General features: G+C 49.5%; 1 protein-coding gene and 1 non-coding gene across 6 annotated transcripts in view; one reads left to right on the top strand and one right to left on the bottom strand.

The window, feature by feature from the left end:
- Positions 1–4,931: 4,931 nt before the first annotated feature.
- TRNAM-CAU (transfer RNA methionine (anticodon CAU)) lies at positions 4,932–5,004 on the top strand. Its single transcript has one exon. It is a non-coding gene; the product is annotated as a tRNA-Met (tRNA).
- A 6,278-nt stretch (positions 5,005–11,282) lies between these two features.
- Positions 11,283–25,652, bottom strand: part of TBC1D31 (TBC1 domain family member 31) — a 36,556-nt gene continuing 22,186 nt past the window's right edge. For 3 of the 5 annotated variants that reach the window (XM_005288756.5, XM_008165173.4, XM_065586079.1), the window contains 5 exons: positions 22,623–22,763; positions 21,029–21,223; positions 20,444–20,594; positions 17,324–17,455; positions 11,283–11,585 (listed from right to left, as the gene is read on the bottom strand). In XM_005288756.5, the coding sequence (XP_005288813.2) occupies positions 11,440–11,585; positions 17,324–17,455; positions 20,444–20,594; positions 21,029–21,223; positions 22,623–22,763 (765 nt within the window). In that variant the 3' untranslated portion in view covers positions 11,283–11,439. Of the gene's footprint in view, positions 11,586–17,323; positions 17,456–20,443; positions 20,595–20,692; positions 20,795–21,028; positions 21,224–22,622; positions 22,764–25,652 lie in introns of those variants that run through there. The other 2 variants (XM_005288758.4, XM_005288761.5) reach the window with 2 other exon arrangements.

Raw genomic sequence — 25,652 nt, 5'->3', positions numbered from 1 at the left:
AGGGCGGCAAACCAGTCTCCAGGATCGAGGGAAGGGATAATGGCCCCCAGAGAGACCATGCGGAACTTCAACTTTACTACGAATTTGTTGAGTCCGCGCAAGTCCAAGATGGGTCGCAGACCTCCTTTGGACTTGGGGATGAGGAAATAACGGGAGTAGAATCCCCTGCCCCTTAATTCCACTGGAACCTCCTCTATGGCCCCCATAGCGAGGAGCGTAGAAACTTCCTGTATAAGAAGTTGCTCGTGAGAAGGGTCCCTGAAGAGGGACGGGGAAGGGGGGGAGGAGGGGGGGATAGAAGAAAACTGGATAGCGTATCCCCTCTCCACCGTGCGGAGGACCCAACGGTCCGAAGTTATAAGGGACCAAGCACGGTGGAAGTGGGAGAGGCGATCCCGAAAGGAGGGGGCTGGATCCTGGGGGATGACTGGGGCGCCGTCCTCGACCGCACCTTCAAAAGTTCTGCCTGGGGCCTGAAGGTGGTCGAGGTGGCCCCTGGTTCTGGCCGGGTTGAGGGCCGGTCCACCTTCTTCTACCACCTCGCCCTCGCCTCCGGGCCGAGTCTTGTCTCTGACGAGGCGGGGGGGGGTAGAAGCGCTGAGGTTGCGGCCTAAATGGCCTGCGCTGGGGGCCCACAACATGCATCCCCAGGGAGCGCATGATTGTTCTCGAGTCCTTGAGGCTCTGCAGGCGGGAGTCCGTCTTATCCGAGAACAATCCATGCCCCTCAAAAGGCAGATCTTGTAGGGTTTGCTGCAGCTCCGGAGGCAAACCCGAAACCTGAAGCCAGGAGATCCTGCGCATAGCGATGCCCGAAGCCAGGGTCCTCGCCGCTGAGTCTGCAATGTCCAAGGAGGCCTGCAAGGAGGTCCGAGCCACCTTCTTGCCCTCCTCTACCATGGCTCCAAACTCTTCCCTGGACTCTTGGGGAATCAACTCCTTAAACTTCCCCATAGAGTTCCAGGAGTTGAAATTGTAGCGGCTGAGTAACGCCTGTTGGTTCGCCGCTCTCAGTTGTAGCCCTCCGGCTGAGTAGACCTTACGGCCAAACAGGTCGAGCCGCTTAGCCTCTTTTGATTTAGGCGCTGCGGCCTGCTGGCCGTGGCGCTCTCGTGCATTCACTGATTCCACCACCAGTGAGCACGGTTGGGGGTGGGTGTACAAGTACCCATAGTCCTTAGAGGGGACAAAGTATTTTCTTTCCACCCCTCTCGCTGTGGGTGGAATGGAGGCAGGAGTTTGCCATATCGTATCCGCATTCGATTGGATCGTGCGGATCAGAGGTAACGCCACCCTCGATGGGGCATCTGCTCCAAGGATGTTCACGATCGGGTCGTGCACCTCCACTATCTCCTCCGCCTGCAGGTCCATATTACGGGCCATCCTACGCAGGAGATCCTGGTGAGCCCGAAGATCTATCGGAGGGGGACCCGTACATGAAGTGCCCGCCACTGCCTCGTCCGGAGAGGAGGAAGAGGATGCCTCCGGTGGTACCGGATCCAAGGGGGGGTCCTGATCCCCTTGCTCTTGGGCCGGGGCATCACCTGCACTTGGGTCCCTGGTGTCGGGTGGCGTGGACACCGAAGCCTCCATGCCTCCTGGCGGAGGCCGAGAGATGGTGGATTCTGGGGCCCTTCTAACCGAGTGACCCGAGCGAGAGGTCGATGGTATTGGAGCCCCTTGTTCTTGGTGGTATGCCCACGGGGTCCAAAACGACCAGTGAGATGGTCCATGAGATTGGTCCTCTGCCATCTCCTGCCAGTGGCCGAAATTTTGTTCATCGGCGCGCCCTTGAGGGGGGTATGCCGATCTCGACAAGTCCTCCGAGGAGCGAGACACCGATCTAGACGGCCATGGCGGTGCCGAGAGAGATGAAACCATCCCGGTGGGCTGCGGTGCCGCACGGTGCCGGTCCGGAGATGATCTATCTCCGCGCGGTGCCGGCGATCGGTGCCGGGACCGCGACCGGTGCCGATGACCTCGTCGGTGCCGGGAGTCGGATCTGGACCTCGACGAGGACCTGGAGTATGCCCGGTGCCGGGAGCGACCCCTCGACGTCGAGCGCCGACCGTAGCGGTGCCGAGAACTACGTCTCGACGTTGATCGGTGCCGACGATCATAGCGGTGCCGAGACGTGGAGCGGTGCCGCGAAGTAGATCTTGGCCGCGAGTACGACCGGTGCCGAGACGATATTCGGCGCCGGGACTGCGAGCGGCGTGGGGACCTGCTTCGGGACCTGGACCGGTGCCGAGGTTCCAGCCCCTGTGATGGTGGGCGCATCAAAGCAGGTTTCCCCCTCGACTGGACCGGGCGAGTCAACGGTGCAGTCGGTGCCGGTGGCTGAGGCGGTGCCGGCTCCGTGAGAGCTATTAAGTCTCTCGCCGCCGCGAAGGTCTCTGGAGTCGACGGGAGGCACTGTATCACCGCCGGCCTGGGGGGAGACGCTATTTGCACCGGACTCAACGGCCTCGGCGCCGGAGTCGACGGTGCCGGAGGCAACTGTTTCCGTTGCTCCACCGGTGGACGCGGCTCTACCCCCGACACTGGGGGAGCTGGCGTCTTCGGCACTGATGTCCCCGTCTTATGGGCTTTTTTATGCCCTGGGGATAAGGACCGGCGCCGAGGCACTTGCTGTGTCTGCGGTGCCGACGAGGTCCGGTGCCGGGGAGGCTTGTCTGACGCCACTCGCGTGGTCGTCGCAGCCGGTGCCGCCGGGGCACTGCGCACCGAGGTGCTAGGTGCCGGGGCCTTGCTCGTGGAAGGAGCGTCCGGGCTAAGAGCCGCCTCCATCAGAAGTTGCCTGAGCCGAAAGTCCCGCTCCTTCTTCGTTCTCGGACGAAAGGCCTTACAGATTTTACACTTGTCTGTCTGGTGTGACTCTCCCAGGCACTTCAGACAAGATTCGTGCGGGTCGCTCGTGGGCATAGGTTTAGCGCAGGAGGCGCACAGCTTGAAGCCGGGAGCGTTGGGCATGAGCCCGGCCCCGCGGCCGGGGGAGAAAGGGGGGAGACGACCCCCTTAACCCCCTGGACTATTTAGAACAACTTTACAACTACTTAACTAACTTACAACAAACTCTAAGACTATAACTATAACTACAACTATGATACAACAAGAAAAGCTAGGGAAAGTGGAGAACAGCTAAGCAGCGCTCCACAGTTCCAACGACCGTCAGGGGCGGTAAGAAGGAACTGAGGGGGCGCCGGGTCGGCTGGGGTATATATTCAGCGCCATGAAGGCGCCACTCTAGGGGGCTCCACAGCCGACCCGCCGGTGTTGCTAGGGTAAAAATCTTCCGACGATCGTGCACGCGGCGCGCACACACCTAATGGAATGGATATGAGCAAGCACTCGAAGAAGAACCAGAGCACCCTGCAGGGCAGTCCTCTTCCTTCCCTCCCCGCCAACCGGAGCGGAGCCCTCGCGGCAGGCAGCAGGAGGCGGTGCAGCAGGAGGGGCCGCATGGCAGCGCCCCGCTGTAGCCCTGGCCGCCCCCTTCTCTCTCTCTCCCGCCTGCTCCCTCCCTCTCCCTCCCCCCCGCCCCAGCCGGTCCCCCTGCACCCGCGCTCTGGCCAATCCGTTTTTTGCTTGGGGCGGCCAAAAAGGTGCAACCAGGGCCGCCTCCAGGCACCAGCCCTCCAAGCATGTGCTTGGGGCGGCCCCTGGAGCGGGGCGGCGCTCACCCAGGGAGAGCGGGGCCACGGCTTGGCTCACCACCCTCCCCCCGGAGCTCCGGCCGGTTGGGGAGAGCAGGGCCGCAGCCGGGCTTGGCGCCCGCCCCTGGCACACCGGCTGGCCGGGGAGAGTGGGGCCGCGGCCGGGCTCACCGCCTTCCTGCGGCGCTCCGGCCGGTTGGGGAGAGCGGGGCCACGGCCGGGCTGGCCGCCTTCCCCCGGCGCGCCGGCCGGCCAGGGAGAGTGGGGCCGCAGCCGGGCTCAGCGTCCTCCCCTACTGCGCTCCCTGCCGGGGGGCAGGGAGCGGCTTTTTTTGCCTGGGGCGGCAAAAAAGCTAGAGCTGGCCCTGGTTGCACCATCCCTCGGTGCCCTATAGCGCAATGACGAGTGGGCATGTGCCCAAGCAGCTGTTCTGGGCAGAGGCCGGCATCGGGGCTGCTCCATACCAGACTCTCCTTCGCAAGGCCACGGCTGGCGGGGGGATGCTGCTGTACACGCACCTCGGGTTTTTCTCAGCGAGCAGGACACCGTTTCTTAGCGTTCGCCACATTTCTAAACAGTAACTGGAGGCAACGTCCCCGCCTCCCTCTGGAGCTGCGGGTAACGCTGCAGTTGCGTGGGGGGGGGGTGATGGGGGCTGTTGTAGCTGGGCCCCCAATCCTGCCCTTTGAGCAGCCTCCCTTCTAGTCACTAACGCTTGGTAGCTGCATCTGGCAGCACCCTGCTTGCGGCACCCCCCAGCCGCTCCTGAGTTCCCCTATCACTAGGGGTCGGACAAACTGCTCCCCGCACCCCCGGCCAAAGGGGGGGTCCCCCCCCCGCTGGAGCCACGTGTCCCAGCAGCGCCCCGCCAGCGGGCGAGCCCCAGGAGCGCGGGAGCAGGGGCACGTGGGGCTGAGCCAGGCTCCCGAGAAGGACGCTTTGCAGCGGCTCGGCGCCGGGAAGGGCAGCGCTGCGGGTCCCCGTGCCCTGCAGAAGCCGGGCGCCGGGCACTGGGGCGGGGGGAAGCGGAGCAGCAGGGGGCGGGGATGCAGTCGTCTCCGGGTGTTGCCAGGGAGCAGCCGGTGGGGCCAGAGCCCCGCAGCCGCCTGCCCGGCTTCCCTTGGCGGCTCCGTTTTCGCCGCTGTCCCCGTGGCGCCGAACGGGGAGGCTGGCCGGGCCCCTTGCAAGCAAACAGGGGCGGCTGGAGCAGCGTCGCGGAGCTACAAGGCGAATCGGCCGGGCTCGAGAGGCGGTGCGGGGACTTTGCTTTCAGCCGCCTCGTTAGCGCAGTAGGTAGCGCGTCAGTCTCATAATCTGAAGGTCGTGAGTTCGATCCTCACACGGGGCAGTAGTTGCTTTTTTTCCTCCCCCTCCCAACGCTAGTTTGTGCTCGGTCTGGGTTTCAGAAGCCCCGGGAGGCCAGGGGCTGCAGGGAATTGCGAGGAGGGGGCTACAAGGCCGGGGCACTTAGCTCAACCCTCACCACAGCCTTGCCACCCCGCCCTCCCCCCATGTTGGTCTACAAAATCCTGCTTCTGAAAGTCTGCAGGTGGTGGGGGCCCAGGCTGGGTTGTGATGGGGGGGGGAGGCAGTGACTTGGGGGGGGGGGGGGGTGAGCACCCTGCTGCAGCGACACCCTGCAGATCTCAGTCACCCAACACGCTGAACTGAGCCCACCCTCTGCCCCCCACCATGCTGGTGACGCCTCCCCTCCGGCTGTATCCGTGCCAGCCCCCCCCATGCCATAGGCTGGCAAGGCCCCACACACACAGCGCGGGCTTGTCGGCTGGCTGCGGAGCCCTGTCGATGTTGGTGAAAAGTGGCAGAGCTCGATTGTCACTAGCAGGCCCGCGGGGTGCCCGCTTGTGACAGGCTGTGGTGCTGTGCTGGCTCAGTGGGTGACAGCTCAGCCACCCTCAGCAGCAAAGCATAGGCCCTTTCCAACGGCCTGTGGTGGTTGTACCAGCATAGGCGTGTGCAGCCCATTTCATTAGGGTGTGCACCCAGGGAGCCCTGCCCTAGCCCCGTCCCCACCCTGCCCCCATCCACTCCCTCCTACTTCCAACCCCCTGACTTCCCCCCTCAGAACTCCCAACCCCCTCTGCTCCTTGTCCCCTGACTGCCCCCCTAGGACCCTACCTGTCCCCTGACTGCCCCTGGCCCTTATCCACACCCCCGACCCCAGACAGACCCCTGGGACTCCCACGCCTATCCAACCGCTCCCCACCCCCTGACAGGACCCCCAGAACTCCTGACCCATACAACGCTCCCTGCCTCCCCCAACCCCTCTCCACACCCCTGCCCCCTGACAGCCCCTCCCAGAACTCCCGACTCAGCCAACCCCCCCTCAGCTCCTTATCCCCTGACCCCCTCCCCAGAAACTCCCCACCCTAACTGCTCCCCCAGGACCCTCCTTGCTCTGCCCTGACTGCCTGATCCCTATCCACCCCACGCCCCCTGACAGACTCCGGGACTCCCATGCCCCATCCACCCTCCCCCCCGCTTCCTGACTGCCCTCTCCAGAGAACCCCCCACCCCTAACCCCCCCCTGGGATCCCACCCCCTATCCAACCCACCCTGCTCCCTATCCCCTGACTGCCCCCACCCCTTATCCAACCCTCCCAGCCCCGGACCCCTTACCATGATGAGATGAGGCTCCTAGCCTCCCCGTGAAGCCAAACACTGCCCCGTGGGAGTGCACAGCCCCGGCCCCCAGAGCGCTGCACGCGCAGTGGCATGGCTCCAGGGGACGGGGGAGCATGTCTGCCTCCCCGCGGAGCCCTGGCCCCCAGAGTGCTGCGCGCATGGCGGCATGACTCCAGGTGAGCGGGGAGCATGTCTGCCTCCCCGCGAAGCCAAACGCTGCCCCACGGGAGCGCATGCAGCCCTGGCCCCCAGAGCACTGCGCACGCGGCAGCATGGCTCCAGGGGAGGGGGGAAGGCAGGGGAGGGGCTAGCAGCTTGCTGCGCTCGGCCGGGCGCTCCGGCCTGGGAGCGCAGACCCTGCAGCTTGCTGCGCCGGGAGAGGGTGGCCATTTGCCCACCCCTGCATTAGGGTGTGCCTGGGCACACCCGGCACACCCCCCGTGTGCACGCCTATGTGTACCAGAGTGGGGGACACTGCGGGGGGCATTGCCAGTCTCTGTCCCCAGCAGCTTACAAACCAGGCCAGACCCTGCTGCAACCATCCAAGCCCAAAGCATACCAGGCCAGGCTGGCCCTAGGGTGTTTGCAAAACGTGTTTGGCCTCCTAGCCCCCTGATGTTTAGTTGGCGTGCCCAGGGTGACGGCCCTGATCGCCCACCCTAAGGCCGGCCCTGACGTCAGGGTCTGTGTGCAGTAAACTCCCAGAGGGCACTGCCAGGAGGCCTGAGCTCTGAGGAGTGATGTGGTGGTGGAGGAGGAGGAGGAGTGGGGTGGGGTCACAAGACATATGGAAAGCTGGAGACTGGTCCATGCAGAAGTGGTGGGGGGGGGACATGGAAGAGATGCGGAAGGCGACAGGCAGGTACAGCAGCGTGGTGAAGAGGCAGTTGGGGGTTCAGTGGAGCTGGGTAGGGCCTCGCCGAGGAGAAGTCTGCCCTTCATGCAGAAAGTGTGGGCGGGGGGGGGGGGAGAGGCAGTGCCTGTGGTGAAGTCAGTGACATCAATGAGCAGAGAGGCAGGGGAGGTGGGGGGTTTTAGCAGCAGTATATTGACTGGGCTGAGGGGAGCAGCAGCTAGATCAGGGGTGGGCAAACTTTCTGGCCTGAGGACCACATCTGGGTATGGAAATTGTATGGTGGGCCATGAATGCTCATGAAATTTGGGGTGTGGGAGGGGGTGAGGGCTCCAGCTGGGGGGTGCATGCTCTGGGATTGGGGCCAGAAATGAGGAGCTCAGGGTGCAGGAGAGGGTTCCGGGCCAGGGCAGGGGGTTGGAGTGTGTGGGGGACAGGTTAGGACTCTGGCTGGGGGTGCGGGCTCTGGGGTGGGACTGGGGATGAGCGGTTGGGGGGTGCAGGAGGGTGTTCTGGGCTGGGACCGAGGGGTTCAGAAGGTGGGAGGGGGTCAGGGGTGCAGGCTCCAGGCAGCACTTACCTCGAGCTGCTCCCAGAAGCAGTGGCATGTTTCCTATCGGGCTCCTAAGTGGAGGCGCGGCCAGGTGGCTCTGCGCGCTGCCCTGGCCACAGGCGCTGCCCCTGCAGCTCCCATTGGCCACATTTCCCGGCCAATGGGAGCTGCAGGGGCAGCGCTTGGGGCAGGGGTAGTGTGAGGCACCCTCTGGCTGCCCATACGCATAGGAACTGGAGGGAGAACATGTCGCTGCTGCTGGGAGCCGCACCGAGTGGGGCAAGCCCTGGACCTCCCCCTCCCTCCGCAGCAGGAGTGTGAGGGCTCAATTAAAATGTCTGTAGGGCCAGATGCGCCCCCCAGGCTGTAGTTTGCCCACCCCTGAGCTAGATGGTAGCTGTAGGAATCAAGGGAACAGATGAGCAAGGCAGGGAGCAGGGGAGACCAAGCCTGGGACAGGAGAGTAAAACCCCTTACATTAGTAGGCCATTTGGGGCAGAGACAATGGTTGAAATCCTGGCTTCATTTAAATAAGGGTTAGGTTTGCCTTCGATGTCACTGGGATCAGGATTTCATCTGGTGTCTTGTGGGGGGGTTGCCTGCAAAGTGCTATGCACACTATAAGGCTGTATGTATTATTATTTGTATTGCCGTAGCACCATACGAACCAGGATCCCACTATTGTAGGCCCACCAACACAGAATAAAAAGCTGATCCCAGCATTAATAAAGGCATTTGATGCTGAAAAAAAATAGCTGTTTGGCCCTTCCTACCAAATTCCTGGTTGGTTTTGCATACATCAGACCTGGGCGGAAGGTCGAGGACTGACAAATGTGTCAGAGAGATCCTGGACTTGGGTCTCCCTGGAGCATAAGGTGGGACAATTTTGGTTTATTTCTGTAGCAAATAATACCATGTGAAGCTGACCCCACCTTTGAAAAACTGTCTGAATGGTAGGCTTTTATAGTCCATTTGTGTGCTTCTAAAAACTTCCTGTCAGGTGATTTGTTAGTGTTCTGTAGTCTGGTAGGTGCACAGCTGTCAGGCTGGTAACAGATGCACCAACACCACACGCAGATTGCTGCCTGACGGGGTGGACAGTGTTTCTCTTTGCCTATTCACTTAGGACATCACTGTGTGTTGTCTGTCGGCAGCTGCACTCTGGTGCCTTGGATCAAAGGTATAGTATGCCTGTACTTTGAGCAGGGGGTGTGATTGCCTGCACGAGGAGTCACCCATGCAAGCTCTGATTGAACTTGTGCGCTACAAAATAGAGTCCATCCAGGGTGGCAAGGGTGGCTAGTTGCCCTGTGAACATGCCCAGTGTCATGGATGACTACATATTCTGGACAGCCAACCCCTCCCAATCCTGGTGCTGATGTGACGAGTTATTTTTAGCACGCTAGCTTGATTGCTAGCCAACACCTCAGCCAGGTGTCAACAAAATCAAATGGACTATCATCTGTTTTAGCAGCCATTTTTTGGCAGGAAAACAGGTGAGTGAGAAATTTACATATTGGCAAAGAAACAGGTCCAGGTTCCCATCCCCACAGACTTTTTTTCTCCTGAATCCTAGCTGGAGATGATTCTCAAGAGAAAAAGGTTTTAGAATGGGAAACAGATGCCCCGTTACTCCTCCCTTTCTCTTTACCCACAACAGCTAAGGAACAAAGAAACAGCTTTGGCCTGAGGGAGGGATCCTGGTGGAAAGGAATTCAGCCAGTAATACTGCTGAAACATGTGGTGAGAGAAACTTTTGCTTTGAACTCCCTTACCTTGTTAAATTAGGTATTGGTTACAAAGAAATAAGAAGGAAAACAATTAAATTTTGAGTTTTATTCCTCATTACTTGTAACCAATTGACATCTATCTTTCTGTAGTTAATAAAGTTTTTTTTTTATTGTTTAATCTAAACCAGTGTGCTTGGATTGAAGTGTTTGGGAAAGTCCGTTTGAGATAACAGGATTTGTGCATATCATTTTCTATTAATAAAATGACAGACTTTATATGAGCTTGTGTTATCCAGGAGAGGGCTGGGCACTACCAGACGCACGTTTCTGGGGGAAAGGCTGGGACTGGGGATTTGCTGGTGTTGCTCTGCAGTGTAATTCAAGAGTGGCTGGCCATAGCGCTCATACAGTATAGCTGGGAGCAATTTACATGCTGGAGGTTATGTGAGAGCAGATCAGGAGTGGTTGCTCTCACAGCAAAGCGGTGTAAAAGGCACCCCAGGCTCGAGAATTGAGGGGAAACAGCTGTTCAGCAGTCCAGATTGTACCCAGATTGCACATCTATTTCCTGTTATAGTCATTTCTTGTGAGAGGGAACCCTGAAAAGGAGAAGTGAGAGTAAATGGGAAATAGGGGGGCCTGAAACTGGACTGAATATCCAACCTGGATGATTTCCAGGCTCCAACAATCTGAGGGGACATTCCCTAAGCATCCTGTCAATAAAATAAGTGTTTCCCATTTCAGTAGGGAAGGGCTACAAATCCTTTGGGTATGGTTTTAAGCAGCTCTCATCTAAACTGTCAAACTGGCTACCTCAAGGGAGGAATCTGCTGCACCATTTCTGATGAAGCAGCAGCAGCAGATCTTTTTCTATGCAATGTTTGTTTCTTCCTAGGAGGTTCCAATGAACTGTAGCATGGAAGATTGACTCTTTCAGCTTTTTTCTATCTGGAATAGGCTTATTTAACCTGTTTCTTTGTGGTGTGCATACACCCAGGGACATCAGCTCAGGAATCCTTTAAAGTTTGTAATGCAGCAGCTGCCTTGCTGATGAAGAGATTACAATCCTCAAAAGGGAGATTGTCTGTAGTTCATGTCTTTGAGGATCCCTGAGGATTGCAACCATGATGCCTATCATTGTGATCGCTGTTGCCCTTGATCTCTTCACAATATCCAACATATCAATCACTGCCTATAAGGAAGTCTGAGCTGCTAACTGACCCTCTGCAATTAAGGATCTTAATTCCTTCTCTTGACTCCTGTGGAGATTTGTCTGTGAAGTCCGAACCCTAATACTATACTGGATTAGACCAATGGTTCATCTACCTCAGTATCCTGTCTTCCAACAGTGGCTGGTACCAGATGCTTAGAGGGAATGAACAAAACAGGGAAATCTATTGAGTGAGCCGTCGACCAGTCTCTGCTTCTGTCAGTGAGAGGCTTAGGGACATCCAGAGCATAGGATTGCATCCCTGACTTTCTTGGCTAATAGCCATTGATGGACCGATTCACCATGAATTTACCTAATTCTTTTTTTAACTCAGTTATACTTTTGGCCTTCACAACTTCTCCCAGCAATGAGTTCCACAGGTTGACTGTACCAGATAATAGACAGATGGAAAACATTAAAATGATCACAAAAGAGACTCCCATTAATACTACTGACAAATAAATCATTTTAACAGTGCTTTGATTTTTCAGGGAATTGGTGTAATCAGAATATGCCTTGTACTCAAATATTGATTGTTCAGTAGTACAGCAATAAAAAAAAGTATGTTTATTTAAAAAAAAAAAACCAAGAATGAAGTATCATTATGGACAGAACAAACAGACGTGAGCAACTATAACATTTCTAGTTAGTATTTTATTTTTATATACAAAAGTATTATTTCCAAAAGTATTTATAATAAATAATCTAAAAATCAATCTCTTTGATCACAACATAACTATTTAGAATTCCAGTGATTAATAAGGTACAGCTAAAGTATGAAGTGTGCTTTCTTAAGCGGTCCACTTTGTGTCTGGAAAATGAGGTAGTGGATATGTAGTTCGGGCCTTTGAAGTAAGTTTTTGCCTGAGCTCTCTGACTTCTGCCATCAGTTCCCGTTCTCTGCATTCCAGGTCTTCTCGTCTTCTATCTAAAGAAACTAGAAATGAAAAAGGCTCAGAATTAATATTGCAACGAACCACTAAAAAGATTCAGACTCATAGACTTTAAGGTCAGAAGGGACCATCATGATCATCTAGTCCAGGGGTGGGCAAACTTTTTGGCCCAAGGACCACATCTGGGTAGGGAAATTGCATGCAGGGCCCTGAATGTAGGGCTGGGGCAGGGGGTTGGGATGTGGGAGGGAGTGCGGAGTGTGGGAGGGGGCTCAAGGCAGGGGGTTGGGGTGCAAGAGGGGGTGTGGAGTGTGGGAGGGGGCTCAAGGCAGGGGGTTGGGGTGCAGGAGGGGGTGCGGAGTGTGGGAGGGGGCTCAGGGCAGGGGTGCAGGAGGGGGTGCGGAGTGCGGCTCAGGGCAAGGGGTTAGGGTGCAGGAGGGGTGCGAGGTGCAGCAAGGGGTTGGGGTGCAGGCAGGGAGTTAGGGTGCAGGAGGGGTGCAAGGTGCAGCAAGGGGTTGGGGTGCAGGCAGGGAGCTCAGGGCAGGGGGTTGGGGTGCGGGGTGCAGGAGGGGTTCAGGTTGGGCTCCGGGTTGGCAGCGGGGCTCAGGCTGCCTGTCCTGGCACCGCACCACGTTCCTGCAGCCCTGGGGGGGGGGGAGGGGAGAGGGGCAAAGGGCTCCGCATGCTGTCCTCGCCTGCAGGCACCACCCCCCGCAGCTCCCATTGACCATTGGAATCGCGGCCAATGGGAGCTTTGGGGGAGGTACCGCAGGTGAGGGAAGTGTGCGGAGCCCTCTGCCTCCCCTCCCGCAGGGGCTCCAGGGACGTGGTGCCAGCTGCTTCTGGGAGTGGCGCGGGGCCCGCGGCGTCACGGGTGGCAATCCCGCGGGCCGAATCCAAAGCCCTGACAGGCCAGATCCGGCCTGTGGGCCGTAATTTACCCACCCCTGATCTAGAGACTAGCACAAGATGAGCCCCCAGCCCTGCTTCTCCCCGACACTAGCCAGATTTCACAGCTGAGACTAGATTTCAGGGGGGAGATTAGATTTTAAGGTCCGTGATGCATAAATGATAGAGGGAAAAACAAAATGTTAACAATTGTTAACACATACCATTTTCAAAAGGGGAAATTATGCTAAATTTGAATCTACAAGTCGTAGGAAATAAAGATTAATTCCACAAGAACATTATCATCAAACAAAAGGAATTAGGGTTGACTTTGGTGACTGGTTGAGTAGTGTTCATTTGATAGAGAGAGAGAAAGAGAGGAAAAAAAGGAAAAAAAGATATCCAGTCTGTCTTAACTGGATTTCACAATGTGTTTTCTTGTTCATGTTTAGTATATGCATATATGAAATACATGCTATTTGTAAAAATGTGTGTGAAAATAGGTTTACCATTACTAATATATGACCTGAAAAAACAAGTGACTTTTTTATACTTAACCGTGTTTCCTGGTGTTGGTTTTCCCTAAGGGATGTAAAGAACTAGCCAAAAAGTGGGGTAGACAGGCAACTCAGTTATTTTACAGAATCTCTTCTTTTCCCTCCTTTTCTCATTTTCTATTACATTCTCATGCAAGTTTCTAGCTGTTATGGTTGCAAAGAGAACCTTGAAAACATGCCCTCAGTGTAACCTGTGCAGCAATGTCTGAGTGAGTTTGGAAAGAGCCTCAAACAGCTCTGATATGTGAACCATCCCATTCATTTCAGTGGGTGTTAAATCAGGTGCCAATGATAATACTGTAAATGACATCACTGTTAACTATTTCACTGCTTATCAAAACATGTAAGAAAAAGGAAATACCGAACAATCTGTTTTAAGTGAAAGCTAATTGAGCATACATTTTAAAGAAAAAAATGACGACTGAGGGGATTGATTGGTTTCATCTTCCTGAACTGGTGGTTCTGCTTTCAAAATAAATCTGCAGAGCAGTGATTTAAAGGATATTATTCTGAGAGACAGTAGGGACATACAATCAACATTTCAGTAAGTGTTTTATGCTGCCATAAACAATACCTGTGTGTGAAAATGTAGGGCGGAGGGCAGTTGGCTTCCAATGGTGGTGATGATAAAATTCTTGACAAGGTTTGTTAATGCCACTTGTGTGGTAACAAGTCTCAATGCAGTTTAACATCAGTAGATTAACTGCTGTATTAGTATTGTATTAAAATATAACATAGTATAGGGATTATGGCACAAATTATTGGCGAGAAGTAGACCCTGATGTCAGAAATCAATAGATGCAAGCTAATGTACTTTGGTCACAGGTGTGGAGATGCAGATAACCTTGACAAAGTTAATATGGTGGAGGGTCGTTGTAATAGAACAATCAGCGAGGAAATGGATGGAAAGTTGTGAAATTCATGTTTAAGGCTGACAATGACTTATACAAATGCGGGATGCCAAAAGCACATTATAAGTATTTGAATTATAGCCGGAATAGGAGTTTTATGAATTCTTTTTGTCAATTTATTTTTTTCATGGAAGGTTGTAAAATGCATATTAGAAAGCATACTGTGTTTTATACAGACTGCTCTACAGTTTCATTGCTTCTGGTTATAGTATTTATGGAAACAGTGTTTCACTGTCTTCTTAAACAGCAGCAATACAGTATGCTTTGATCACCCAACAGCTGGTTGCAGGGTTGTCATTAATCTTTCTAGACAGAATAGTGGTTAATTTCTATGTTTAGGATGACACATGAAGTGAGTTATACTTGATCATATCATAAGTGCCATTCATTCATACCAGTGAGAGACAGAAAACAATTAACTGAAACAAGGACTGATACTGACTACACCGATTGGAAGAAGGAGAGCTAAAGATGACCTAATCTGAGAACATATGAAATTAGCTAGTTGTAGCACAAATAGAACTGGTCCATAAATATTGTCCTGCCAAGCCCAAAAGTGTGCCCAGCCCAAGTCTTTCATTTAACTTTTCTGCCACAGAATATTTGTCTTAAACATTTTGACTGTATTTCCAGAATCCTGTTTGTTTTTCTTGAATGGAATTATGTCAAATCGCTTATAGAGTATTCTGGTAGTTAGAGCAGTGGTCTAGCAGCCCTGATATCTCTGGGCTCTGGCAGAGATTTGCTTTGTTGACCTTCAGTAAATTAAAACCTACCCCTCATCCACAAATGCTTATTCTCTTGCACATAGGGCGCAGCTGTAAGATGGGTATTTAATTCCCAGTGTACTGATGATCTCTATACCCCATAATCATAGGCACCGACTCCGTGGGTGCTCCGGGGCTGGAGCACCCATGGGGAAAAATTGGGGGTGCAGCCAAGCTCCCCTCCCCACTCCGACCCCCGCCCCATCTCACCTCCGCCTCCTCCCCTGAGTGTGCCGCGTCCCCACTCCTCCTCCCAGCGCTTGCCACCGCAAAACAGCTGTTTGGTGGCATAACAAGCTCTGGGAGGGAGGGGGGAGGAGCGGGAATGTGACATGCTCAGGGGAGGAGGTGGGGAAGAGGCAGGGCCGGGGCGGGGATTTGGGGAAGGTGTTGAAATGGGGCAGGGAGGGGGCGGAGTTGGGGTGGGGACTTTGGGGAAGGGGTTGGAATGGGGGCGGGGAAGGGGTGGAGTCAGGGCAAGGCCAGGGGCAGAGCGGGGGTCGAGCACCCACTGGTGCCAGCAGAAGTCGGCACCTATGCCCATAATTCACATGATAAAAAGTGTACTGAGCAAAGCTTTAATAGTAGGAAGCTGTAGTGAGGTTTCAGATTACAGCTTCCAAATTGTATAAAAATATTATAGTAAAGTGCAGTGCAAAGGCTAAATATTAAGATTTTCTTAGTAATTTATATAAATTACTATAATGTGAAGTATTACTAATTAAAACCAAACATGCGTCAAATTACCAAAATACATTTTGTGATGTGCTTTTTTGTTTGCTCACTTACTAGCTGGTAAAATTCAGTCATTTCCAGTGTTCTACCAATAAGGAGTACACATTAGTAAAGCTCTACTGTAAAAATTCATACCTACTTAATAACGATGTTGAGGATTGATTTTAATGTTTGTAAAGCTTCTTTGGATGCTCAGATGAGTTGTTATTTAAGTGTGGTTTGGCCATACTTTATTTTTAAATTCTTTGTAACTGTGTGATGAACTCCTGAGTTCTAATCTTGTCTCTGACACATACTCACTCTGTGATAAATTGCTTAACACCTCTGCCTCAGTCTCCTCATTTATAAAGAGTGAATAATACACCTCTACCTCGATATAATGCTGTCCTCAGGAGCCAAAAAATCTTACCGTGTTATAGATGAAACCGCGTTATATTGAACTTGCTTTGATCCACCGGAGTGCGCAGCCCCGCCCCCTCGGAGCACTGCTTTACCACGTTATATCCAAATTCGTGTTATATTGGGTCACGTTATATCGAGGTAGCGGTGTACCTACTTTATTGGAGTCCTTTGAGGATTGTTTGTAAAAGTGCTTTGAAGTGGACAGTTGCTCTAGTATTATTATTTATAATTTATCATGGAGCCTGGTTTCCAAAGAATCTTGATTGCATCAGTGTAATATGCAGACTCTCACAGGAAATCTTACAGAACTGTCAGTCTTCTGTTGCAATGAAATTGGATCCTTCATAAAGGATCTGGAGAGGCTCCAGGGTGGCAGTGGCGTGCAGCGGGGCTCAGGCAGGCTGCCAGCCTGCCCTGGCTCCGTGCCGCTCCCTGAAGTGGCCAGCACCACATCCCTTCAGCCCCTGGGGGTGGGGGGCCGGAGGCTCCACGCGCTGCCCTCGCCTGCATTCCCAGCCAATGGGAGCTGCAGGGGGCGGTGCCTGCAGACGAGGGCAGCGTGCAGAGCCCTCTGCCCCCCACCCCCAAGGGCTGCAGGGACATGGTGCTGGCCGCTTCCAGGAGCAGCGCAGGGCCTGCGGCGCCACGGGGCTGGCAATCCCACACACCGGATCCAAAGCCCTGACGAGCCAGATCTGGCCTGAGAGCCGTAGTTTGCCCACCCCAATCTAGTCTGACCTGTATGGGATTCAGTTTTTTCATGACTAAAGTAGTACAAAGTTATTTCTTATTGGAGAATAATACTGCAGGGCTATGTCTTAAATATATAACAAGACAATTACTGCACTTTTATTCCTTCATTCAGTCCCTTGATTACTCAGGAGATAGCTCTAAATACTGCAAGTGGAGAGCAACTCCTACTTCCTAGAGGTTCTTTTAGGTCCTTTGCAAAATGTATCATTACTGTACTTTGTGGCAAATGGAGAAGCTAAAGTGCTATTAAAGTTTCAAAGGTATTAAGGTTTCCTGTGGTGCAGGAGGATTTCACCAATAAGATGTACAACTAAAGAATAGCTTTTAACAAGCATTTTCATTGGCTGTAGAAGCAGAGACAGCCCAGAAGAGATAATTAGAGATAATTAGATTAGATAATTATTGGCCACAACAAATGAGTCCTCTCCAGATGATTTGAATGACAGATAATTCTACATTTTCTCCACTCCGAAAAGCCACAGAGGGCTATGTAACGGTGTTTAAGCCATAGATACAAATGCAACTTCTATACAAATATGGGATGAAGATACAGTTGGGTCTAACACGAGAGGCATCTCTCATATTCCGGTAGAGTTGAGTTGCCTACTGCCTTCACAATTACTGTTTTTTAAAGGGATTTTTCAGGTGTGAAATCAATTAAAAATCAATCTGCACATTTACCAAAGACTGATTCCCCAAACTTGGTGCCCGGGTAATACTTCCAAAATTAGAAAAGAGAGAAAGACTATTCCAAAGTTTAGCAACTTACAGTGTGCTGAGGACTCTGCTGTAGATAAATCATTTAGACAGACATATCCTGACTTGGGTTGGGCTTCCCTCAGCACCTGCTGGAATTTTAAATCTTGCTGTACACACCCAGTCTTTAAATCACGCAATCTCTCTGTGGGAAATGGAGAGAAGTTTCTTTGTAAACTGTAAGAATTTAATAGCTAATGTTTATTACAAGCCACATTTTCCAGTCCCTACTTAATTGGAGCTGCCTGCACACTAAATCTAAGACTATGTCTTCACATTGAATTACTGCATGGCAAGCTAGGGTGCAAATCTACTGTGTAGCAAGGTGGCACTCTGTAATGTCCCATGTGAACACTGCAACAGTGCAGCAAGAGTCCTGGTGTGAAGCATAGCATACTACTAGAGAGCATGGTATGCTAAACTGCACTCTGGGACTTTCACTGGGCTGCAGCAGTGTTTGCATGGGATATTGCTGCATGGCAAGGTGGCACGCTGTAGATTTGCACCTGGCTTGCCATGTAGTAACTCACTGTGAAGACATGGACTTAGATTTAGTGTGCAGGCAGCTCCAATTAAGTAGGGATTGGAAAATTTATAACAAAAAATGTCCGTCTGTGGGGCCAAGACCACGCATTTCTACTAAATTGTGATTTTCAGAAACTGTAGGTCCCACAATGCAATATTTTTTAAAATATGAGTGACTCAGCTAATGACAAATGGGCCATTAAGATACAGGTAGAATATTGCATACTGGGACTTGTAGTCTTAGTGGGTGGCACCTTAAGTAAGAAGACTAAGACAACTGAAATTTCGTTCACATTATGTGAATTACGCACTTCCAGCAAGCCACCCTTGTGACCTCAGTTGGACAAACTTTGTGCAAGAGTGTGTGTGTGGTAATAAGGGGTGGGGCCTGATCATTTTGTTGGTGTTTCTCTCTCAAGAGTTTTTTAAACAGCAGAGGAAGAAAAAACTTTTTATAAAAATTTCTGGAGATATTTATTTAAACAGTGCTCTATCATACCACTTAATTTTAGAGCACCTCTAAGGCATAGTACAGTTTTTTTTAAGCTTTTCAGCTTCATCTTGCTGAGCAAAGAGTTGAATGTGTAAATACACCATAGGGAACAATCCTGCTTTGATTTACAGGGGTTCCCAAACTTAGTTCGCGGCTTGTTCAGGGTAAGCCCCTGGCGGGCCGTGAGACGCTTTTTTTCCATGAGCGTCCGCAGGTATGGCCGCTCGCAGCTCTGAGTGGCCACGGTTTGCTGTTCCCGGCCAATGGGACCTGCAGGAAGCGGTGGGGCCCACGCCGTTTCCCGTAGCTCCCATTGGCCAGGAACGGCGAACTGCTGCACTGGGAGCTGCGAGCGGCCGTACCTGCGGACGCTCAGGTAAACAAAGCGTCTCACGGCCTGCCAGGGGCTTACTCTGAACAAGCCGCGAAACAAGTTTGGGAGCCCCTGATTTAGGATTAGATGATTTAACAGATATTTTCCAACTCCAATTTCTAGGAGTTTACAAAATCCCAGTGGCAAAGGAAAGACATGTGTACACACACACCACAGTGGCGATAGGAACAAATGCAAAATGAGCAATTTGGTATTATGTTTTGTATTCTCTAACTACATACAGACTATACTACAAAGTCTGCACTCTATATGCAGTAAGATCTGTCCCTGTCCACTCGCAATGAGCAGTTAGAGGACATGGCAAAGTCAAGAATTAAACTGAAACTGTATTAATGGTGTGAGACGGGAACAGTGCTGGTTCTTCTGTCTGAAAACAACCTGGTGCTGGAATGGAAGAAGTAAAATCTGCAGAGAAACTTATTGTATATTTATGTAAAATATTTTGTTATATCGTGGGAAACCACCACTGTCACCATCTCCCAGTACAGTAGATGATTAGTAGTTAATTTAAAGCTTCTGGTTCAATGAAAATTTAAAGAACACTACCCCCTCTCATTCAGTTTACTTACAAATCCAACGAACATTTTAAAACAATATAAAGTAGGGGTTGATATATTTTTAATGGTCTTCAGTTTTGTGGGTGGAAATCAATTGTGGGTGCCCATTGCAAAATTTAGATTCTTAACTACATACAGAAGTGTATGTAGTTAGATGTATGTACATACATTTAGAAGCTTCTAAATGTTATTTGTGTTTGCAATTGATGGAAGAGACCAAATAGAGGTTCTTTTAAAAGTTTGGCCGTATTTGTCAGACTTATGGATGGATATCTGGCATGTACTAGAATTCAAAATGATCTTGACAAACTGGTGAAATGGTCTGAAATAAACAGGATGAAATTCAATAAGGACAAATACAGAGCACTACACTTAGCAAGGAATAATCAACTGCACAAATACAAAATGGGAAATGACTGCCTAAGAAGGAGTACTGGAGAAAAGGATCTGGGAGTTACAGTTGATCACAAGCTAAATATGAGTCAACAATGTAATACTGTTGCAAAAAGAGTGGATATCATTCTGGGATATATTAGGAGTGTTGTAAGCAAGACATGAGAAGAAATTCCTCCATTTTACTCAGTACTGATAAGGCCTCAACTGGAGTGCTGTGTCCAGTTATGGGCACCACACTTCGGGAAAGATGTGGACAAACTGGAGAAAGTCCAGAGGAGAGTAGCAAAAACAATTAAAGGTCTAGAAAACATGACCTACAAGGAAAGATTGAAACAATTGGGTTTTTTTTAATCTGGAGAAGACTGAGGGGGGAAGATGATAACAGTCTTCAAGTACATAAAAGGTTGTTATATAGAGGAGGAGGAGGATAAATTGTTCTGCTCATCACAGAGGACAGGACAAGAAGTAATGGGCTTAAATTCCAGCAAAGGAGATTTAGGTTGGACATTAGGAGAAACTTCCTAACTATAAGGGTAGTTAAGCACTGGGACAAATTACCTAAGGGAGGTTGTAGAATCTCCATCATTGGAGGGATGGTCTAGATAATACTTAGTCCTGCCTCAATGTAGGGGACTGGACTAGATGACCTATCAAGGTCCCTTCCAGTCCTACATTTTTATGATACTGGTAAAAATATTTACATAGATGAGTTATTGTAATATCCATGTCATGCACACTGTAGATGGAAGTACTAGATTGTATGCTCACCAAAATAGCCATCTTCACTTTGTAGCTTTTCAGCCAGTTCTATTGCGTCATTCATTTCATCATCTAAGAACTGCTTCCTCCGTGCGTCCAACGCAGCAACAGCTAGCTGCTCTGCTTCCAGTTGAGCTCTTTTCTCTGTAACTTCTTCCCACTATACAACAGACTCATTTCAGTACATTTTCAATACAAGTGCAATGTGCAAAAAGCAAGCTTCACAGAAAGCCATTTGAATGATTTAAAGTTACATACCATCATTAATTAACACAAAAAAGTGCTGTAAGACACTGAGTTAATGTTTTCTACTTTTGAGAAGAGCTTTTGCTGATGCCCACCAGGGTCCTCTTGAAGCAGCTAAAGGGAGGTAAAAGATATTATTCTGGGTCTAGACTAGGAAAAACGTTGAGTCTAGCTATACACTGTTAGTTGATCAGCAAAATCAGGGAAAAGACATTAGGGTAAAAACAAATTTGTGGGGGGACACTTTTTTGGTAAAAACCGTTTGACTTTTCATTCTGCACCATGCCACAGCCACACACTTTTTCTCTTTTGCACATTGTCTCTCCAAAAATGCAAAGAGATGCTTACCCTTTTATCCTCCTCTTCCTTCATTGCTTTCAGCAACTCTGCTTCTTTTACTCTGTTGTCATGAAGAAGTTTAGCTATCTCTTCATAATGTGCCTCGCGGTCCAGATCATCACATCTTTGTTTATACAAGGCTTGGATTCTCCAGTCTGTGTCGATGCACTTCTGATCAGCTTTTGCTAAACTTTCTTCAGCCAGCTAAGAAAAAGTGATCAGCCAAATGCACTTACTTTAACTTTAGCACACTATCCGAATACAGATAAAGAACAACGTTCTTCGTTCAAACTTAAATTTATTTCACTGCCATTGTTAAAGATCTCTACCAGCAATAGGTGCCAGAGAATTATCGCTGCAGTAGAGCTCTTTCCAAATCCTCTCTTTACAAGTCTCTCCCTTTGCTTATCTCTCACCTCTGCTATCTTCTTATTTATACATGGGGCTTATTTTAAAGAAGGCTTAACTTAACCTCTAATATTTTAGGGGTGCCATTTTGCTAACATTTAAATATTTACTTGATTTGCAACTACAATTAAATCAGATACCTAAATACTACTATTTCTACCCACAGTTAACTGCACCCACAAAATTGAAGGCAGATTAAAAAAAACTAGATGTATATGATTATTTCTGGACAAACTATGGAGACAGTTGCTAAGCAGTGGGACAGTGGGTAAGCTTCAACTGTCTTTCAACTGTGCTGCTCAGAGTTCTGAGCTTGGAAACCCAAACAAGCTCGTAATGCCAAGCTGGATGCATCTATTGAGTACTGTAATTTGGAAGTTAATGTCTATAGCAGGGGTGGCCAACCTGAGCCTGAGAAGGAGCCAGAATTTAGCAATGTACATTGCCAAAGAGCCATAGTAATACGTCAGTAGCCCCCCCACATCAGCTTCCCCCGCCCCCCAGCGCCTCCCCCTCTTTCCCCGCACCTCCCGATCAGCTGTTTCGTGGCATGCAGGAGGCACTGGGGGGACGCGAGGGGGAGGAGCGAGGGCACGTCAGGCTCAGGGAAGGGGGTGGAGTGCGGGCAGGGCCTGTGGCAGAGCTAGGGGTTGAGCAGTGAGCACCCCCAGCACATTGGAAAGTTGGCACCTGTAGCTCCAGCCCCGGAGTCGGTGCTTATACAAGGAACCACATATTAACTTCTGAAGAGCCGCATGTGGCTCCAGAGCCACCGGTTGGCCACCCCTAGCCTATAGTTAAATTGCCTGCTGATTCCCACCAAGTCTTTAGAGAGCATCACTTGTGACCACAAAGAACCAAAACCCAGATATTTGTTGCCATGAGATCCAACATTATTGACAGAAAGATAAACTGGGAACCAGCAGTATCTACTAGAAGGGTCATGCTAATTCTCATATGTCTTCCAGTCTCTGGGAAGACAAAGGAGGGCTTTCACTCAAGCCATGCCTAGCAGGACTTCAATATACTCCAGCTGTCTGAACAGCACTTAAAGTGGGATTCTTTGCATAAGGTCAAAATATAGTAAGTATAGTTGTCAGGAAAAATTAGGATTCCTTTTCTTTGAAAGATTTTCATGCTTGTTTGCAGGAAGAGGAATTCCTTCCAAATATACAAGTTAAATCCATTTTCTTACCACCTGTGCTTTACGGTCCTCATCCCGATCAATTTCTATCAACCTCTGAACTAGATGTTCTTCAAGATCAGCCCTTCTTCGACTGGCATCTCTCTCTCCTTTTACTTCCTGTGTCACTGTCTCTTGATCTTTGACAAGTTGCTGTAAAAACAGGTGTGCATAAAAATACAATAATTAAGCATATTAAAGATAATTACGGCTTTTTCATATTAAAAACGTCAGTGCAGAAATGAATATGTTCAAGGATATCAGGTACACCCCACCCTAATGCATTTCATAACCAACCATAAGTATCTCCCTCCCCCAGATTGCTTTATCCACTCTATATTAACATATACGCTGCACCTGAATCACCACAGTGATTCTACAGTTTATGCTGACGTAACTCCATTCAATGGACTGCAGTGGAATTACCCCAATGTAAAGCTGGAATACTATCATGATGAACCAGGCACATTGTAAATAAGTTGTACATCTATAGCACCTTTTATCCAAGGATCTCAAAATACTTCAAATTTGAATTAAGTTTCACAGCACCAATGCGAGATACAGAGATATCATCATACCCACTATCCCGATGGTAAACTAGGGCACAGAGAAATTAAATGATTTGCTGAAGGCCATACAAGTCAGTAGCACAGCTAGGAATCCTGACTCTCAATACCCTTTTCTAGAATGGATCAGTTAGTTAAATAAGCACTACCCCCTTATCCTGAAGGTCCTGATCATTATAAAACTAATTCCTTAAGCTGCTGACTTTACAGATACTAAGTATAAATAGGTTTAGACTGGTTTGTGTTGCGTAGCCACAATACCCACACTGCAGCTGACTGTATATTTAATAAGTGAACCCTTAAAGACAGTTAATCCCATTATGCTCAGCACAGATTTAGAAATTTCATATGACAAGAAGTATTTCTTATCACATACAAGTGATGTGAAGGTGCATTTGAAAATAATTGGTCAGATTTTTCAGAAGTCCACTTATGTGCATGCAAGTTGTGTTTCGCATGGGTTCAAGATAGGCATCGGTGGGTTTTGAAAACCTGGCTCAATCTTTGTAACTAAAATTGGCATTTCTACAGCTACCCGCTGGCAGCAGCACTTTTTAACAGGCGGGAAGCCACTTGTCACGTGAAACTGACTTTCTATCTTTAAGCAGTAAATATTTTAAAACCCAGTAGAATTCTTTTCTGATTTTTATAGCAGGATTACAGAATAGAAACTGCTTTATGAACAGTAATAATGAAGACATTTTGAAAGAAAAACACTCTTTTTCCATAAACATTTACCCATCCCCTTTTTTTTAAATAATGCTATTGACAATTTTATACTCTGACTGAGGCTCGAGAGCCACTAGGGGCTCTTTAATGTGTCTCCTGTGGCTTTTTGCCGCACAGGATATTAAAAAGACTGTGTGATTTAATTAAGGGTGCTTTTACTATGTTATTAACCAACTGTAATTGATAAAATAATACTTGGTCAGTCATTTTGCTATGAGAATTATATCTATATAATAACTAAATATTTCCCTGGTCATACTGTTTAAATATGAATATATAGTACTATAGTAAATGCAACAATGCATTCACACTACTGTGGCTCTTTTGGGTAATACTGATCACTAATTTAGCTCCTGAGCCACTGAGGTCTGAGTATCACTGCATTGCTTCAGTAAACATCAGGATATTATAGACTAACACAGGAGTTGCAAAGAGGAACAGCATTATTTTTAGACTCATTTCTACTGATGGTAACTTTTTCCTCAGTAATCCTCTTCACCCAAGTGTGCAGATGCAACTTGTAACAACCAAGTTATATTTGTATGTACATGAAGGAAAAAAATGGCACAAAGAAGCAGTCCTGAGGTGCCACTGATACTTTTTAATTAAAGAAAGAGGCCTCTATCTCTCTCGCCTCCCTCCCCCCAATCTGGCCAAAGCAATCAAATGGAATTTGGGAACTGCAAAGGAACAACCATTCAAAACAAGTTTCTTCCAAATATCCCACAAACAATAGATAATTTTGGTAAATTCTCTGGCTACAAGATAAATTGGGATAAGTCAGAAGCAATGAAGATCTCACTGGATCTAGTTACATTTAGGCTATGTCTACACTATGCACCTTTTAGCGACACAGCTGTGCTGCTACAGCCGTGCTGCCAAAAGGTGCGCAGTGTAGCCGCCCGCTGTTTGTAGGTAGAAGAGAGCTCTGCCACCAACAAAAAACTTCCACCCCCAACGAGCAGCATCAGCTTTGTTGGCAGGAGAGCATTTCCGCCAACAAAGCGCTGTTCACACCGGCACTTTTTGTTGGTAAAACTTTTGTTGTTCAGGGGTGTTGTCTGAATGACAACAGTTTTACTGACAAAAGTCCAGTGTACACAAAGCCTTAGATGGCAACAGACAAACCTCAGATATCTTGGTACCTGTTCCTTAAGGAAATTAAAAGCACAGCCAAGGCTAATCTAGCCCCATTAATCATGCAGTTAACAAACAGTTTAAATAGATGGCAGGCGCTCTCTCTCTCACTTTGTTTATTTTTCCCCAATCAAAATGAATGTTCTTCCCAAGATCCTTTTTATTCTGAATTCCATATTCCTCCCTTTTATTTTACCAAAATCAACACCATGGTCAGGTCCTTCTTGTGGGATGTTGGTAACAAACCCAGAATCTCCTACATAGATTACAGCTCCCTGTCAAAGCAGGTGGTTTTAGATTTCCTAGCTTTGAACTTTACCAGACAATAATTCTTAGCCAAGCAGCATAGTGGCTCATTCCCTCGTGGTGTAGAACACTGGGCTATCTCCAGCTGGAAGCAGAATTTGTTGCTTCTTTGCCCCTTTCCAATGCACTGCACTGAGATTACTACCAATTCCCTAAAGAGCAATTACCAAACTATCATGGCAGCCAAAAATAACTGGCATATTATGTCTACTAAATTTAAAAATCACCCCCGTCTACATACCAGGGCCTCTATCTGGGGTAACACAAAAATCTGTATAGCACGCAACCCCATCATTTGGCCAGA

This window comes from Chrysemys picta, chromosome 2 (genome assembly GCF_011386835.1).
Source record: "Chrysemys picta bellii isolate R12L10 chromosome 2, ASM1138683v2, whole genome shotgun sequence".
Lineage (NCBI taxonomy): Eukaryota > Metazoa > Chordata > Testudines > Emydidae > Chrysemys > Chrysemys picta.
The sequence above is the reverse complement of the archived record's forward strand: the minus strand, read 5'-3'. Positions and strand labels throughout refer to the sequence as shown.